The 17,462-nt window shown below is 34.8% G+C and overlaps 1 protein-coding gene across 3 annotated transcripts in view; it reads right to left on the reverse strand.

Moving 5' to 3' along the window:
• Positions 1-87: 87 nt before the first annotated feature.
• Positions 88-17,462, reverse strand: part of NLGN4X (neuroligin 4 X-linked) — a 114,489-nt gene continuing 97,114 nt past the window's right edge. Inside the window, exons 4-6 of one of the 3 annotated variants that reach the window (XM_031557517.1) lie at positions 10,992-11,177; positions 7,946-8,735; positions 88-1,389 (exon numbers count right to left, since the gene is read on the reverse strand). In XM_031557517.1, coding sequence (XP_031413377.1) covers positions 540-1,389; positions 7,946-8,735; positions 10,992-11,177 — 1,826 coding nt within the window. In that variant the 3' untranslated portion in view covers positions 88-539. The remainder of the gene's footprint in view (positions 1,390-7,945; positions 8,736-10,991; positions 11,178-17,462) is intronic. The other 2 variants (XM_031557518.1, XM_019622506.2) reach the window with 2 other exon arrangements.

Raw genomic sequence — 17,462 nt, forward strand, 5'->3', positions numbered from 1 at the left:
GGATTACAGCTTCATATGCTGGGTAAAAGCCCATGATGATGTCTTTGTTTCAACAAGGGCCATTCATCGTATGGCACATAAAGATTTTTTATTTATTTATTAAAAAGAAACCAAACAAACAAACAAAAAAAACCCAAACCAAAAACAAAACCAAAAAACAAAAAACCAAAACCAGAACATCTGTACAGTCAGTGGCTTCGTGTTCCAGAAGAGTCTGCTTTGCTCGATATGCTCAAAACATCATTTTAAGTGACTTCTTCTGGCCTCAACTTTCAATTAAAGGGGTTGAGATCTTAAAGCAGTATTGTAACAGCAATGTACACTTTTCACATTTCACAGGGTTTTTAGTTGATCTTTAACATCAGAGAGTTTCTTTGGGAAGGAACAGTAAGAAAATAATGTCTGTCCTTCTCTTTTACTTGTTTTTACTTAATATTTGGACAAGGTATTCAATGAATGGTATTATAACTTTTTTCTCTTCTTTTTTTTTTTTTTTTCCTTTCTTTCTTCCAGGTGGCTTGTGAGGGGGAAGGGCTGAGCTATACCCTAGTAGTTGAATGTCCATGGGGCAAATTCGTACTGTTTTGTCCTCCACTGAAGGTGTTGAAAGTATGCAAAGGCTGCATTCCTGTTAATGTATTTGGGATCATGGTTATGGTGTTGGGAGTCATGAGTGGAATGTCGTCTGGAGACCTTCTCAAAGTAAGCGTGTAGTCAGGTGGACAGGTTAGTCTCAGCGTGTCATGGGCCTGCAGTGATTCACACTCATGGTCATGTTCCAGCTGTTTCATCTGCAATGACATAATCTCTTCATTTTGTATGTGTGCGATATCATTGGTTGTGTTCCTCTGGGGGCTAGGGCGCCTGTGAGTCTCGTGACGCCGCTTGTCTTTCTTGTAATATAGTGCAGCAAAAGCTAAAATATTGAGGAACAGCAAGGATGCTCCCACAGCAATGGTGACGCTCAGCTCAGTGGAGTAATCTCGCTTGTTTTCTATCAGAACTGTTGTATCCTCAGGAGCTGTTTTATGAGTGTCTTTTGAATGTTTGGGATTGTTGGCAGGTGTCATTGCTGGGCGTTTGGTGGCTGGCCATAATTTACCAGGAGAGCGTCGGGTAACATAAGGAAATGATGTCATGTCAGGAGGGGGTACTTTAGTTGTTGTGGAAACATACTGAAAAATTTCATTCAGGTTGTGAAGGTGTGGCACAAGCTCCAACCAGAAAGCAACTTTTGTTGCTCGGTAGTGATCACGAACTCGGGGTTTCAGGCCAATATGCAGATAAAGCTGATCTTTAGGATTGTATTTGGACCAGGCTACTTCTTCAAAGCGGTTTGGTTTTGTGTGGATGAACTTTGTGTCTTGTGGAACAGGCTGGTTTGGATCTCTACAAAAATAAAAAGCAATGTTATAGTCATTTTAGAGCAGCAATAACAACAACAAAACTCTGCCCCTTAGTTAAGGATTAATCCTACACTTAACCCAAAAAGAGAAGATTGGAAAACTTCCCAACATTTACACTGCATATTATTAGTTAAACAAAAGTCTAAATACTTACTGTACAAGGTATCTCAGATTCAACAATTCTTTCTTGAATGAAAACAAACAAACAAACAAAAAGTATGTGTTTCAGTTACCAAAAGCTCATCTGAAGTTTTGTGAAGCAGTCACATACATTAAAGTAGTCTTAAAGAAGTACTATCTTCTCCCATAGTTCGTAAAGGGTTAGGCTCAGATCTTCTCAAGATTTGACATCAACATTCTCAGTTACTATACCACTACTTCCACTGTTGTAATTACGTATCTAATCTCTATGAAAATGTTGAAAATGCATGTGATCATGAAAATTTGTAATGAATGTATGTTACACAGAGCTTCAAAACACAAAGTATCAAAGCTAATACAGGTAATTGGGTACAACTTGTCCCTGTGTTCCTTTACTGAGCTATTAATACTCCTTTGTTCATATATCTACTGTGGGATAAAGCCTTTGAACTATTTCTCTGCCACAAATCATTCCATAATTTGCATTTTGCATTGAGTGTTCAGTGCACAAGGAACTATATATGGGTTTAGGAGCCGTAGTTTTGTCCCAGCTCCTATGGATAAGACCTACATTAGCTGACAAGTTTTATATTAGTTAACTAAGTAGTAGCATTTAAAAACAACTGCAATTAAATATTTGAATTCAAAAATTTTTATTATCTTTTTGTTATTGTACTGAACTTTAATTAACCCAAATATTTTACTGCAGTTATGTTTCCTCTATCTTTTCTCTCATTTTTTTCTTTCATGAAGATTCAAAATGAAGACAAGTCTGTAAAAGTCTGTAGCACAATAGGTATTTAAATGTGGTTAATGTACACATATAATTTTGGCAAGCCTTACTTAGATAAATATAACTTTGTCTGGGCGTGAACAAATAAAGAGTTTAAAATAAATCTATTAGTTTACTATTATGACCTACATTAGTTTTAATCTTCTCTAGAAGTAAAGCATATTTTCAGAAACTTTGTGATATATTTTACTGAGAGCATATGATTCATTTTCTGTGCATTGCTCTGAAAACTTTCCATTCTCCTTTCCATTCCCATATGCATTAGTTTATTTCCAGTGAAAATGATTCTAATATTTTCTTTTTCTTCCAATATACTGTTATGAATGTTATGGGAATATGAAGAACTACTGTTACATATTTTAAAGCATTATTTTTTCATTTCTGTTTCCAAAGGCTCATGAGCATGATTGCTGAATTTAGTGCACCTTTGTTGTTTGTAAGGATCTATTCCTTAACCGTTCTCAAAATGGACTGGTAATTTAGCTTTAATAATCTTGTGATTCTTTCATTTCTCTGTTTACCTGAAATATTTTTTCCTTTTTCAAGTTGAAGAAATAATTCATTTTCTGCATAATTTTCATACTTTGCTTTGTTTATGTATGTGGGTTTCCATATTATACTGGATAAAGTATTTCCCATCTCAATAGGATATAGACTAAAAATTCAAGAATGGTAGCTATTTATTATTATTATTATTATTATTATTTTATATAAATTCTGTAAATTCTGAAAATAGTAATTTATTATTAATTACTCACTGTGGCTGAAGCTCAAAAAAAATATCAATTTCCAAGTACTGAGGCATTTGATTTTAATATACTGATACTTTGAGGGATTCTAACATGCTTTTAAGAAGGAAATGAAAGTATTTCTTTTATTCCCAAAGAGCACAGTGAAGGATTTAGCAAATTCAAAAGGGAAGATATTGGCCTAACACAATATATCTGCCACAGCGCATTTGGGCTCAACAAATAAATTCTAAAACAAACAAAATCAAATCATAATCAACATGATTATTAAAATGCAAAGCATTTTTCTTTCAGACACTCAAAATCCTGGAAGAGTTACAGCTAAAATCCCCCTTGTATACTTCCCTCTTGCTGTTCTGATTCAGAACAGACTCTCAGACTCACAGACTCTGGAAAGGATCCTACATAAGACGTAAATTAAACTACTCATGTAAATGAGTTGTACTTCATTTATAGTAGAGGAGATGAAGAAGTTCAGTAGTTCAGCTAACTGCACTTTGTTTCTAATCCCTTCCCTCTTCTCGTGAATAGATTACAAAAGAGGAAGGACGAATCCAGGACTCACTGAAGGTAAAAGGAAGTTGACCTTTATCAAAACCGAAATTACCAAAATGTTTAGACTTTTTTTTTAGTGTCCATATACAAATAATGCAGATAATGATTTTAGCAAGTAACTTTCTGAAATGAACATTCTTCTTTTAAAAACTTCTTTTAAAATGTTTCCAGTATTGTGGATAGCCATAAAATATAGATGTACAAAGCCTGCTTCAAAAATAATGCCTTTTATTTTATCATATTGGCTTAAAATATCAGTAGTAGATGATGGTGGTATGGCAGCAGAGGGACAGTCTGACAAAATGGATTCTGACATGGCATGTCATTGAATTCCTCCATGCAGAAAAAATGGTACATATTGACACTCATTGACGCTTACTGAATGTTTCTGGAGACCAAACAGTGGATGTGAACACAGTGAAATGCTGGGTGGTACATTTCAGCCGTGGTGATAGCAGTGTGAAAGGCAAGCCATGTTCTGGATGGTTAAGCACAACTGTCACGCTACAAAATGAATAGCATTCCAATCAGCTCATCACATTACTCAGAGTGGTGATGTTGAAAAAGAGTGTTTTGTAGCTGAGAATTTGCTAGTGTTACTGTGCTCTTTGCATCTGTTGTAGTTTCCATGGAAATAAACAAGAGGCATTAGTTTTGGAGTGACCTATGTAGATACTGTCTTTTCTCCTATCCAATTAGCTGTTCAAAAAACTTTTAATCTATAACATTAACTATAACTTCAATTTTCCTTTTTTTAGCCTCTCACGTCACTTTTTTTAGCCTCACACGGTGTTTCTGGGCTCTCATGTGGCTCCAGTGTGTAGTTACAGAACAAAAGGAGTTTTCTTAAAAAACACATTCTAATTATGATGATAAAAATATAATCTGAATACTTTTTCAGTTCTATACTTTTTCATGTAACAAATCTCACAGTGCATAGCTTGGTTCCCATTCTCACTGGTTGATAGGGAGGAATATTTTTGTTAGGATATTTTGTTTGTTTTTCTTATTCATCCTATTGCTAAAACAACACTTATGCTTACTGTTGCTCTTTTTTTCCTCCGTTGATTTGTTTTCATAATGTATAGAGTTCAGATTAAACAGATTCTACCCCTGAAAACGTTCCCGTCATGAAATGCATGAACTTGTCTGAAATATACATGACAATCTTTCTTATTTTATCTTACATTTTTAATTAACATGCAAAATTATCTGACTTCACTTATCACTTTCTTTTCCCCACTTTCAACCTGCACTGCTTTTCTCAGTTTAACACGTTGCAGTTTATTGTCATTAAATTCTCACCTTATGGGCTACAAATGTATTTTTTTTTTTCTCAAGTGCTATGAAGTAAATGTGTCTGCAATAAATGCTGACTGAAGAGTAGCACACATTCCTGTTCACAAGAATTAGTAGGTTACATGTAGGGCAAATGAGGAAACTCTATTTCATATCTCGTAATGTTGGCACCAGAAGAATTTTGAGAAATGTTAGGAAATTTTCTCTTATCCAGAATTCCAAATAGCATGTTGAAATGACATTTTTCTTTTATGTAATTTTGCAAGAGCACTAACTATTAGTTACCATAATGGAATTGTTACATTAATGCATTTCATTTTTGGTGTCATCTTTTCACTTCGTCAGAGAGTAAAATGTCTTGACAGTTACACAATGAGTCTGCTTCCAAGCCACTGAAAGGCCTACTGGTAATTTATTTTCCTTAAGCAGTCTTCTTTAATACATACTAACACACACACACACACAAAAAAACAAAACCAAAAACCAAAAACCAAAAACAAAACCCTCTGTAGAGTTTCTTCACGCTTTCCCTGATTTTTCAAGTTATTTTAGTAATAATAATGGTGTTGACATTCCTCTCTGAAACATTGCTACACAATCATGGTTTTGTCCACATCTCCTTCCCTCACTTTTACCTGTACCCACTGTTGCCACACTTCCAATCAGCTATGAGCTACTGAGGAAAGCAATGCATAAATACTCTGTTTCATCTGACCAACAGACTTGCTATTGAAAACCGTTATTCCTTCAGAGAAAAACATTGAAAGAAATGCAAGGTTCATAAAGTAGTTCAGAGGATTGATTTGAAAATACATTTATTCTTTGTAAGTTTAATTACATCTTCCTTTAAAAAGCCAAACTGAATAGATATCCTTAATAACTCAGTTAACATTTTCCTTCAGAATCAGTGACAGTAAAATAATTCAGGAGTATTCCTCTGAATTACAAAGAAATTCAGGATTCGTTCTTTTGGCCTATATCTTTTCCACAGCTGACTTGAGAAGAGATGGATAAGTGTGGACAAAGATTCAGAGTACTTTAACTACTCAAAAGAGGGTAATTTTTAGAAACCTGATAAATGTCTCTGAGAACATAGTTTCATATCCACTTTGTGAAACTGCAAATCCTTCTTCACAAGAGTGTCACTTTCAGAGTAACCATTAAGGGCTGGCACACATCCCCTCACATCATCCTCACTCCCTCTGCTGATGTATCTGCGAGTAGTATAACACAGCCCTAACTAACAGAACATTTGTGCATACAAAATTACAATTTCTATTAGGATAGTACTACTGACAGCGGACTGAAGCTTTAAGTGCACCTCTTAATGAAGCTCTCACATATAATTTTCCACACAGTGGAATCAAAAGCTATATATTCATGCAATTTTTATATCCCAAATCTAGTTTATCTCACCTGCTCTGTCACTATTTCTAGACTAAGCTAGAAACAAGGTTTTGAAAAGACTAAGACATGAGTTCATAACTGGGTGATGGTAAGTGTAGATTGCTGAAATTAGCTATCAAGTAGAAACAGCTGCAAACTGCTTGCAACTACGAGTAATAGTGGCAGTTGGGGCTGAAAGAAACTGCTTAAAAATTGTTTAGATGCAACTTATTGTACAGAGAATAATCATAAAGAAATTGCTACTAACAGTGGGAATACGGAGATCTCTGTAGTAATTCCATTCTTGCACATTTGCAAGAACCGCATGTCGTCTATGTACACACAACACTTAATCCGTACAAAAACAAAATCATGATAAAATACTCTTTTTGAATGTGCACTACAGTCAACATGTGGCATTATTTGTCCATAAGCCAAGCTTTCACCAGTTTGTCTACCCCAATCATCCAACTGATGTCTTATTGTTTCCACGTACATCTAAATATTTCACAGTTCATTTGCTTTTGCTTCAGTGCTATGGCATTTTTGCATTCAAAAGGACCTGGTTGTCTAAAATGCAATACAGCAAGAGTATTCTTTTGCTTTGTAAAGTGAGCTGAAATATTTGTGTTTTAACTAATAATCAAGGTTTTTGTTATGACTGCAAAATGTTTCTGCCTTGAACATCATCTTGATATGTTAAAGATTGTGAAGAGCTGTATGTTTCACAATGGGCATCTCTGAATTTTTCTTTCACTGCACTGCAGTAAAGCTGCAATTTTCAGAGTCCAATCCTGCCACTAAGCATGGAAAGATTTACAGCACCATTGTGCCATAATATCTTTGTTCAGTACTGAAGACTCAAGGTCAACAAAAAAGCCCTTGCAGTACAAGTAAAATACCACAACAGTATTTAGAGGAATGATGTAGAAAACAGAGAAATTATTAATAGCACTCACAGATTAAGCTGCTTTGAGGTTTTTTTTTTCTCCTTGATGTCTACAATTCTTTTTCTGCAAAATATTGATGTACTGTTTTGTAAGCAGAATTAACTTGAATTTTTAACCTTCTGAAAGCAAAATTTATATTTGAGCCTTTTCTTCATCCCAGCCCACTATTCATTATGGCCATTACAGCCTACAGTGGGAAAAAAAAAAAATCTTTCCAGTGTCTGCCTTTCTGATTCCCTTTTTCTCTGAGCTCCCATTCCTATGAAGGTCACTAAAAAGAAAACAACTTCCTTACTTTTCTAAGACATAAGCTCTATCTGCCTGACTGTTCTTTCTTCTGGTAGAATACATTTCCTCTGATTTTTCAGTATCTTAGTGAGCTGCTTTATCTCTAAAAAAGTCTTTTTCTTAATAATTGCCCTATTTTTGAATCAAAAATACAGTGCATTATTCTTCTCACTGAGCTACTGAAAGAAAATAGTTTGCAGGAACACACTAATTAAAAATCTATTAAATATGAATAAGCCCCAGTTACATAGTGCCTCACACATACTACACAGTTCTATAATCGTAAGTCACAATACGGGCTTGGAGCCACTGCTATGGTAATTTGACTATTTTAGGAGCGTGTTATCAACAAGAAGGAATGCTAGAGGTCAAACTTACCCAGTTTTGGCGAAGTTTGTCCAGTATGTCATAACAACTGCACTGAGCATGACATCATTCTTGGAAAAGTTACAGTTGAACAATTCTGTTGGGCCAATCATAGGAATGCCAAACACATAAGGGACTTCATCACCATGAGCTGAATCAGCCCAGCTTGGTTTCATTTCACTTTGGCAGTGGTGATAAAATGCATAGAAATATGTTGGAGATCCATACTGGGCATGCAGATCAGCAGTGGCAACAGCAGGAGCAACCCACTGGTGGTCAGTAAAAAGTGCTACCAGGGTCTTTCGTCTTGTTTCAGGGTTTTCCTTGTCTGCCCAGTCCGTATACATGAATTTAATGGTCTCTCGGAGTGTATCTTTTCCTTCTGGATAACCATATAGATTGTCCACAAAATTGGAGACAGAAAAGTCAAAATCATTGGGAGAAACACCATCTTCATTGTCTACAATGCCATCCACAAATTTTAAACCTTCCCCTTGATTCACACCCAGCATTATATCATAGTTAAGGAATTCGCCTTGCTCCATGAGAATCTGAGGGTCATCTGGAATCACATCTCCATCTATCACAGGGCCAAAGGCAATGTGGTACGTGGCTGGAGTGATGGTCTGTTGAATGAGTTCTTTGTAGTTCTTATTCCTAAGGCATTCAACCAAATCAGTGGTATCCAGCATGTCGCAGCCGACTTTATCTGCCAATATCCGAGTGTACTTGGCAGGCTGATAGTTCACTGCCCAGCTGGACAGGGCTGTTCCACTCTGTATGATTGCCTTTTGGAACAAACCTGCAGGTGCAAATTGTTTAAATGCAAATCAAATTATATTAAAAATAAAATAAAATTAAAAGCAGCTTTCACTAAGCAAAGAATGCTTTTGACTAAAGAACGCATATTCCTATATTTCAATTCAGTTTGCATATAATTTTCTCACTATTTCCTTTTTAAAGTGCCTGTAATAGGCTATTAATTTAGATCTCTCTTGTTCTAATTTCTCACATAGAGAAAGAATTAAGGTTTCAGATTATTGTTTCAAGAATAAAACTCATGCTTGTACTGCAGTTTTCTTTTTCTTTAATGGAAGTTCCCTGATTTTAGCACAGTGGTAGTGCTGTAAAATTTTTCTGTAAAGGAGTGGCAGCTACAAGCAATCATATCCTCTTTGCCATGTTGATGACTCTCATAAATGCACTCTTCAGTAGTTTAAAGGTCAAACAAAAATTACACACTCTCATTTCTTTCACAGAAGCCATGCATCATTTAATACCAAAAAAATGTGCTCTGCTAAAATCAATTTAATAAGCTTAAGCCCTCTCCTCTGACATCATTTTTCATTACCACCTTGAAGAATATATACATAAAGAGCACACATACATATACATATATATATATATACACACATATGATTGTGTGTAGTGTAAGTACTACCTATATGGTGAATTAAAATATGTTTGCATGTTTTGGAAGAATATAAGACAAAAATAAATAGTTCCTTGTGGTTGTTTTAGATGTATTAATATACAAAGCAAACAGAGACTAGGACTGAAGAGCTTCTTTGTGACAACAAAGCACTGAAAAGCAACTGGAGCTTACTGGAAGATCTGCCTCACCTCCTCTTTCCTAGTAAAGTCAGTAAAAAGACCCATTGTATACTTAAATTAAAATGCACGGGCCTCTTCTGCACAAGATTTCTACAGTCAAACTCTTGAAACACCAAAGACAGCAAGAGCTACAAAAGGATTTGAAGACCTTGAAGTATTTACAAGGAAAAATGACTGAGACCAATAAGCCTTTGGTGATAACAACTTACTGCACATATCACAAAATTTCATTGGTTATGCTTTCCATTGTTCCATCTGCTTGTTTTTGGCAGGGCTTACTCAACTGTTACTTACTGCATGTTATTGTGTTACTACCCTAAATTGTCAGAAATAATTCTATGTACTTCCAAATAGCATGTGTTTACCAGCAATCCTTCTACAATGGCTTGCTAGGGCTGAGCCTTCTTCTGTATATTTCTGTATGATAGGAGTAGCATGGTGTTATGAATATGATAGATATTTAGTTGTATTAGGCTTTTTTGACAAGATTATCAGTTCAGGAAGGATACCGTTGTGGGAGGGACCCATATAGAGCAGGGTCTGAGAGTGGCCATGGAGGGGTGGAAAGGATGAAGCATTATGAAATGACTACAGTCTCCATTCCTCATTCTCCTGTGTTGCTCAGGGGGAGGAGGCAGAATAGAATGGATGAGGAGAAGGTGTTTTTTCAGTTTCTCACTGCTCTAGTCTGTTATTAGTAAAATACAATAAATTGTATTAGTCTACTTATGACATTAGTCTACTTATGTGGCCTGAGAAGGTAATTGGTGAGTGATCTCCCTGTCCTTATTCCAACACATAACCTTTTTTATCATATCTTCTCTCTGTCTTCATTTGAGGAGTGTGAGCGAGAGTGGTGCAGTGGAGCATAGTTTCCCACAGTGTGAAACCACAGCTTTTTTTTTTTTTGTCTTCTATTATAATTTTTTTTGCATTGTTCGTGTTACCAATAGGTATCTGTGAGGGCTACACTGAAAATAATGCTTCCAATTTTATTATATTAGCATTACTTTCAGAGAAAATTATGTACATGGTACTAGTTCTATACATTCGTTATATTTTGCTGGGGTTTTTTGTTTGTCTGTTTGTTTGTTTGTTTTTCAGGGTAGAAATTCTGCCAAAATCTTAAAAACTCTGTGTAGGATCCCATAATAACTGTGGGGAGTTATGTAAAATTTTTGAGTAAGTTTGAGTTATGTTGTTAGAAATAATCTAAATACATATTGAGAGGGTAGACAAGAATGTTTATGTTGCCAAATACAAAACTAGAACAATAAATAGTGGGTATTTTACAAAAATTACAGATGTAGTATAGTTCTGTCTACTTGATATGGCTATTTTTTTTATTATATATATATATTCTGCTTTATTTTGCTTAGTTTTACAAAAGATTACAGAAGAATCATTTTTCCATTACTGTATGCTTTGTTCAGAAGATACTTACCTTCTGAATAGTGAGAGAGTGTCAGAAGACTGACACAGGAAGCTCCTGCCCCAGATCCAAAAATAGTAACTCTTTTTGGGTCTCCTCCAAAAGATCCAATATTTTCTTCAATCCAACGCAAAGCTTGGATTTGGTCAAGCAATCCGTAATTGCCTTTTGCAGCTTGGTCCCCAGTACTTAAAAAACCTATAAGGCAAAAAGGGATAATTTTAGTTCACCAGACACAGAATTGGCTGCAGGATATCCACACATTCACAAAGCATACTTTCATATTTTCATCTTCTGGGCTATTTTTTCCCCTTTTTAAAAGGTTACAGTCCTAGTTAAATGTCTCCAGCACAGGCAGTAGAAATAATTCTGTACACTGTTTGATTTTGGTTTGTTTTTCTCTGCTGCAAAGGTTTTATTTGTGCAAAATCATTATTTTTCTGAAATAACACCGTATCAGTGAAAATATACAGACTGAAGATATGAAACGTTTAAAGTTGTATGTTATTACGGTACAAAAGCTTAGGAAATTGTTTTTCGATAAAGACAACACACAGCAGTAAATCATACACCAAATCTTCCACTAAGAGCAATGCTCCCTAACACATTCATTTAAATGCTTCCTAACCTGGACCAGCATTCGCCTGACCTACATAGCTCTACAAATCATTCTACTTTTGATAAGAATGGACATGTTCAGAAATAGAAAATAATGAAGAAAATAGTAAAAGGAACAGGAAACAATGACAAAAAAATCACACTCAAATCTTTCAAAGGGTTTTTATTAGGAAGACAGCAAGTAAACTGTGAACAATTCAGCCATTAGTAGGGAGATTTTATCTGAACTATTCAGGTTTTGTTTCTTTTCTTGGAAACTTCAGGAAAAACTGTGCTGCTGTTTTTTGTTCCTGTACTGCAGTTATCAGATTTTAGAAACAAAGAACAACACATTTGCTTCTTGTCTTGCTGCTTAGAACGAAATGACCAAAAGACTAGGACCAAGATTAATTTGTTTTTCTGAAACCAACTAATGTGAAACATTAGCCACGCTGCCTATCATTCACAGACTAGACCTTGTGTTACATCACAATTACCACATCAAGTCATGTACTTACGCTTACACTCTTTAACTCCCACAGACTTTCACTGACAGACAACTGGAAGTCAGTAGTCTATAAGAAATACCTTACATGAAATGTCTTACGAGAAATACCTTACATACCAAATATCAAATGGATATTGTCAGGTGGACATCACTGAGTTAGGCTCCGCTGGCAACTACATGTCAAGTCAAAACAAGGGACTCAGTTACTAACATTTACAAGCTATCATTTCAGAAAATTATCCAGAAGGAGGCCTCACAACTCAGGAGATCTAGAGTCCCAGAGCAGTTTGAAAGTGAGATTAACCATCTGCAGCCTTGAGCCACTTCAGCCTGCTATGCCAATGTCTTCTGGTCTGTTGGGGAAGGAGACCTAAGACCCCAAGGAAAAAAGTCCTTGTGGTACATACAAATACTGGCAAAGAGAAACAGATTTCTTTGTACTGTTTGTAGGTATTTTTCAGTGACAGGAAGGAAGGAAGTTCACTAAGTTTGAGTAACTAAATGACTGAAAATGGAGGAAGTGGAAAAGAAGGTGAAAGAAAATAAGAAATCATATGTATTGAACATTCACAGATGCATTTCCATAACGTTTTCTATGATAAAATTTCTAAAATGAGATGCAAATCCAGCCTCAGTATATAAAAGTAATGCCACATAAAGAACTAAACTCTAAATTTATAGCATCACATAGACTACATTATGGTGACATAAATTTCTACATGTAAGATCAGCCATAAATGAATGAAAAGAATTACCTTTCATATAAAAAAATCATATTTAATTAGCAACTTTAATTGATATTTAATGTCAATAAATGTTTCATTTGTTCTTTATTTCTTTTCAAAAAAACATTTTATACAATTACAGTAACATGAATCATAACTTTATGGCTAAATAGCATTTGATATGGCTTTCATATAAAACAACAACAAAAATCTATAGTAGTGAGAAGCAAGGGAGGGAGAACTGCAGTAACATCTTTCTCTTCCATACCAAAGAGGAAAAAGGAGGAAACACACTGTTAATCTATCTATCTATCTATCTATCTATCTATCTATCTATCTAACAACTGTCTTCTTTTTCACATGCCTTTATTATCTGTCAAAGAAAGAATAACCCCTTGCTGACTTTGTTTGTTGCAGTTTACCTCCATTTTCTATAATATTTTATAGTTAAGCTTTTATTCAATCTGAACTATGACCTCCCTGGGAGAAAGTGACTGTTGTAACCTTTAAAGCAGCACAGTAATTAATATTCAGATCCTAAACACGTTTCAGCTCTTCTAGCAGTATCAAGATAAAGCTGGTTGATATTTGTGATTTTGAATTCTTTCCAAATGAACTAAAAAGTGACTGAGTAAAACTGCAGTCAATGCAGATATGATGTTAGACAAATTAAGATTTTTGTTTGTTTGTTTCAACAGTTCTCTAATGATTCTTACTAATTGCAAGAGAAATTTTTCTTAATTTAAAAACTAAGCATCAAGGTAAAGTGTCAGCCCCACATGACAAAAACTGGAATCATAAGTCTGTCTTTTCTTGATGAGGATATATTTTCTTTCATGTTCTGTATACTGGATCAAATTTTTTGTTCAAAGCCATTTCAGGCAAGGAGTAACTATTTGCCCAGAAATATGCAACACTAACAGATTTTTATTTTTTATTATTTTCCTGTAACTACTATGAAAATTTCAGAACACTTTATCTGTATGTGACTCTTATGTCCTAAACAATCAGGAATGCAGATTTACTTTTAGATTATACTTTGTGCCTTGTAAGCACATATTTTTAAGTGCAGTAAGAATATTTCCCATTTTTTTGTATGGTACAACTTATAGGACAATCTGTGAACTGAAAATCCATGGATTAGGACTTTAATAGGACACAGAAGCCCTTCTCACTATCCTAATGCAATAAAGAAAGGAAGGCAAGTGCTTAATATAGACAACAAATAACAATTTTTCCTTTTCACCAGAAAATAATGAACCAGAAACACATTGGCTGTAATACTCAGTTCTTGACTTTATAAACCTGTTTTCCTTTAAATAACAATACAATGATTGGGAAGGACATCCACATGGATCTCCTCCCACAAAAAGCCACAAACAACAACAGCTGAGAAAGAGGAATCTGAGCACAACACGTGTGAGTGAAATGTCCCAAACATTTTTAGGGGATATTTGTTCCAAACTGATTAACCATGCCAGGAGAGCAAGAACGCCACCAGCTGAACAGAGCAGCACTCAGGGATTAAGAGTCTTTGGAAACAAAGAACCATCAGTCTGGAGAGAAGTACAAAAGAGGCATGAAAATTTAGAAAAGTGCAGGAGATAGTAATGATCCTGAAGTTTTCTTTGAAAGTGTGCCAATGATCTGAATTACAGAGCAAGCATGGGCACAGGATCAAAATAATAAGACTTTTAGTCACATGATTTTCATTTGCAAAGAGCAAGCTAATGTGAAGTTAAATTTCAGCAGTGGATCTTGTCCAGATATACAAATATTTCTGCAAAATATTTCATTTACAATAAATATGATATTGGAATTTAATGAATTCTAAAATTTTGACAATAAATTTTGCAAACTGAAAGTTATACAATGGTTTATGGGCATAGAATAGATAGTTTATATAGTAAATAGAGATAGTAAACTAGAGGATAAGTTAGATAGTAAATAGAGGACAATAGCATGAGTATCTCAAAGAAGAAACAATCATAACTGACACCCTTATGCCACGTAGCACTCAGGTGAAATAAGGTACGAAAGGGTGTATAGATCATTGTTAACTTTAGCTACCCAAAAGCTTTGTGTCTAATCTAATATTATGAGCACTATCCTAACAGATAGTATGTGAAAAACAAAACAAAACACTCTCCAAAAACAGCTTCAGATTTTTTACACAGCTGAATTTGAATGGATAGAATTGCCATAAAAAATTTTTTATCCAGGCAGACAACGGTAGATGATCAGCTTACACTGAGACCAACATTTTAGGCAAGTTTGGATGAAATCAGCCCTACGCAGAGAATGAAACTAGTACTGGTAGCTCCCGGAGCTCAGGACAGCCTGGCAAAGGGGCAGACTCTGTTCTGCCTTCTATGAAAACACTGGGTGACTCCTCTGACTTCACTGCATTCCTGGACTGAAGCACCAGAAATGTTAATTTGTTTCCATTTAAGGGTATTTGAATAACCTTACTGCCATTTGCTCTGAAGCAAGTGGGCATACTATTGCCATGAGTACAAAATTCACTTTAAAAGAACAGACAAATATATTCTTAGATAAAGGAGGAAAAATCATGAAGTTAAATACAGTGAGTTGTGTTCTGAGAGCTTTAGAGATAAAATGCCATCTCCAAAATAATCAAAATCCTGCAGCAATTTGCATTTATTTATTCCTATGAACTGATTTCCCATGCTTTTAAGTCATTCCAAAAATAAAACATTATGACGACTTTCCTTTTCCATTTCCCGGGCAGTATTACCCAGGATTATATCATTGAGGGGAAAATCCATTCTTCATCTTCATATTTGGTCCTTGGACCTAATCCATATCAAATCAATTTCATGGCTGGCTGAAAGCCTAAATTTTGACTATGAGTGTTCTTCCATTGATTTTTTTTTTTTTTTCCCCTTCAGTTCTTCTTCTCTGTTCTTTTATTGTCTTTCTTTATTCATTTATAATTTTTATTTTCTTTTTCATCCTAAGCAATGGAACAAGACACTAGGCACTGAGCTAGTGAACTGTGTTTAAATTTTTTTCTATTCATTCCTTACTCATCCCTTACACATCAGTCAGCAAAGATATTTGAATTTCAATGTCAACACCAGCTGCAAAGGAAGGTTTCCATAACAAAGGCATTCAAATAAAGAGTAATTTGCCTGCTCTAAATGAAGAGCAGCACAATGCTAACAACTATCAAGAACACTGGTACAATGTGACATTTTTCAAATAAAGTAAATATTACTTCACGTCTTTTACTTTCTGAATTTAAACATGAGCTGCTCTATGGTTATTTTATTCTCATCTTACTGACATTTGACATACACAACCTTGTAGTTGCATATATCATTGTCTGTAGCCTATGCCAGGGTGTAATAGACTGTATGTTGTTAGAAAGCTAAGAGGAAGGTAAGGAAGCTAGTAAAACTAGAAATTGAAAAGATTGTCCTGGTATGATTTTGTGCAGGTTGTCTTTGTGTAACAAAACAGCAACAATTTTATTTTTTTCTCAAGAATCAGTGCTTTGCACTACTCAAGTAACTCTTAGAAAACATTTTTGTAAAATTTGTAAAAAACAAAAATTTGTACTACAATTAGTATACAATCTTCCAGTGGAAAAAGACAGGATCTAGTATGTGAAAGCCATATTTTCTTTCTGTTTCAAAATAGTATCAAAATTCACAAAGGTAATTCAGTACTGGCAAATGACACCAATTTTTTAAGATGTAAAAGAATTCACATATGAGGAAACTAACCAGTTTATTTGACTTTTACCACACTTGATGGAGAATAATATAAAAATCAAAGATTAAATTTCATTCTGTCACACTATTAGCTAATAAAAGAAATTTCACAAGTGCATCCTAAAATGAGACACAATCTTCACAGCAAATTAATATTTTTCCCCTTTTGCACTTTACATATTTTCTTAAAACCAAAATATTCAATTTCTAAGCTGATGATGTTGCCCTTACATAAAATCTAATGCTAAACTCAACAAGATGCATTGAACAGCCAAGATATCATAATGAAAAATTAATCACCAGGAAACATATACAAAATAAACAAGTTAGCACACTTTGATCTATTTCTTTGATTCTTTCTAAACCCTATTTCATTTTAAATTTCTTTTGTCTTTTTGCCTCTTCACAACTGCTGCCCAGAACTGTGTATCCTGCTCCAAGTTTCTCAAAAGGAAGATTAATTTGTATTATATCTGATCACAAATAAGACATAAGAAATATGAATAAGGTAAAACAGACTATGCTTGGAAGCATAAGCATGTCTTTTTCATTTTCATTAGTTTCATTTATGAAATGCCAGAGGAGGGTATTTACAAAGCAAAGCACAAATGACAAACATAAAGCAAACTCCTATTTTCTAATAGCATTTTTTTTTCTCCTCTGATGTACACATCACATTTACCAATGTAAAAGTGCTCCTGCTGAATATAAATGTTAAAATCTTTAAGCATGAAAGGCAATCCATTGTGATTTCATTCACTTTATTAACTGAAACCATAACTAGTACTGGAAGTCCCTGAGATAGAAACAGTCTGAGGCTAGAGAACTATTAGAGGGAACGGATATATATGTTTGTTACTCTTCCCCAAGCCTCCCCAAAAGAGTCCAGAGATAGGATGCTTTGCTAGAAGTT

This window comes from Meleagris gallopavo, chromosome 1 (assembly GCF_000146605.3).
Source record: "Meleagris gallopavo isolate NT-WF06-2002-E0010 breed Aviagen turkey brand Nicholas breeding stock chromosome 1, Turkey_5.1, whole genome shotgun sequence".
Taxonomy (NCBI): domain Eukaryota; kingdom Metazoa; phylum Chordata; class Aves; order Galliformes; family Phasianidae; genus Meleagris; species Meleagris gallopavo.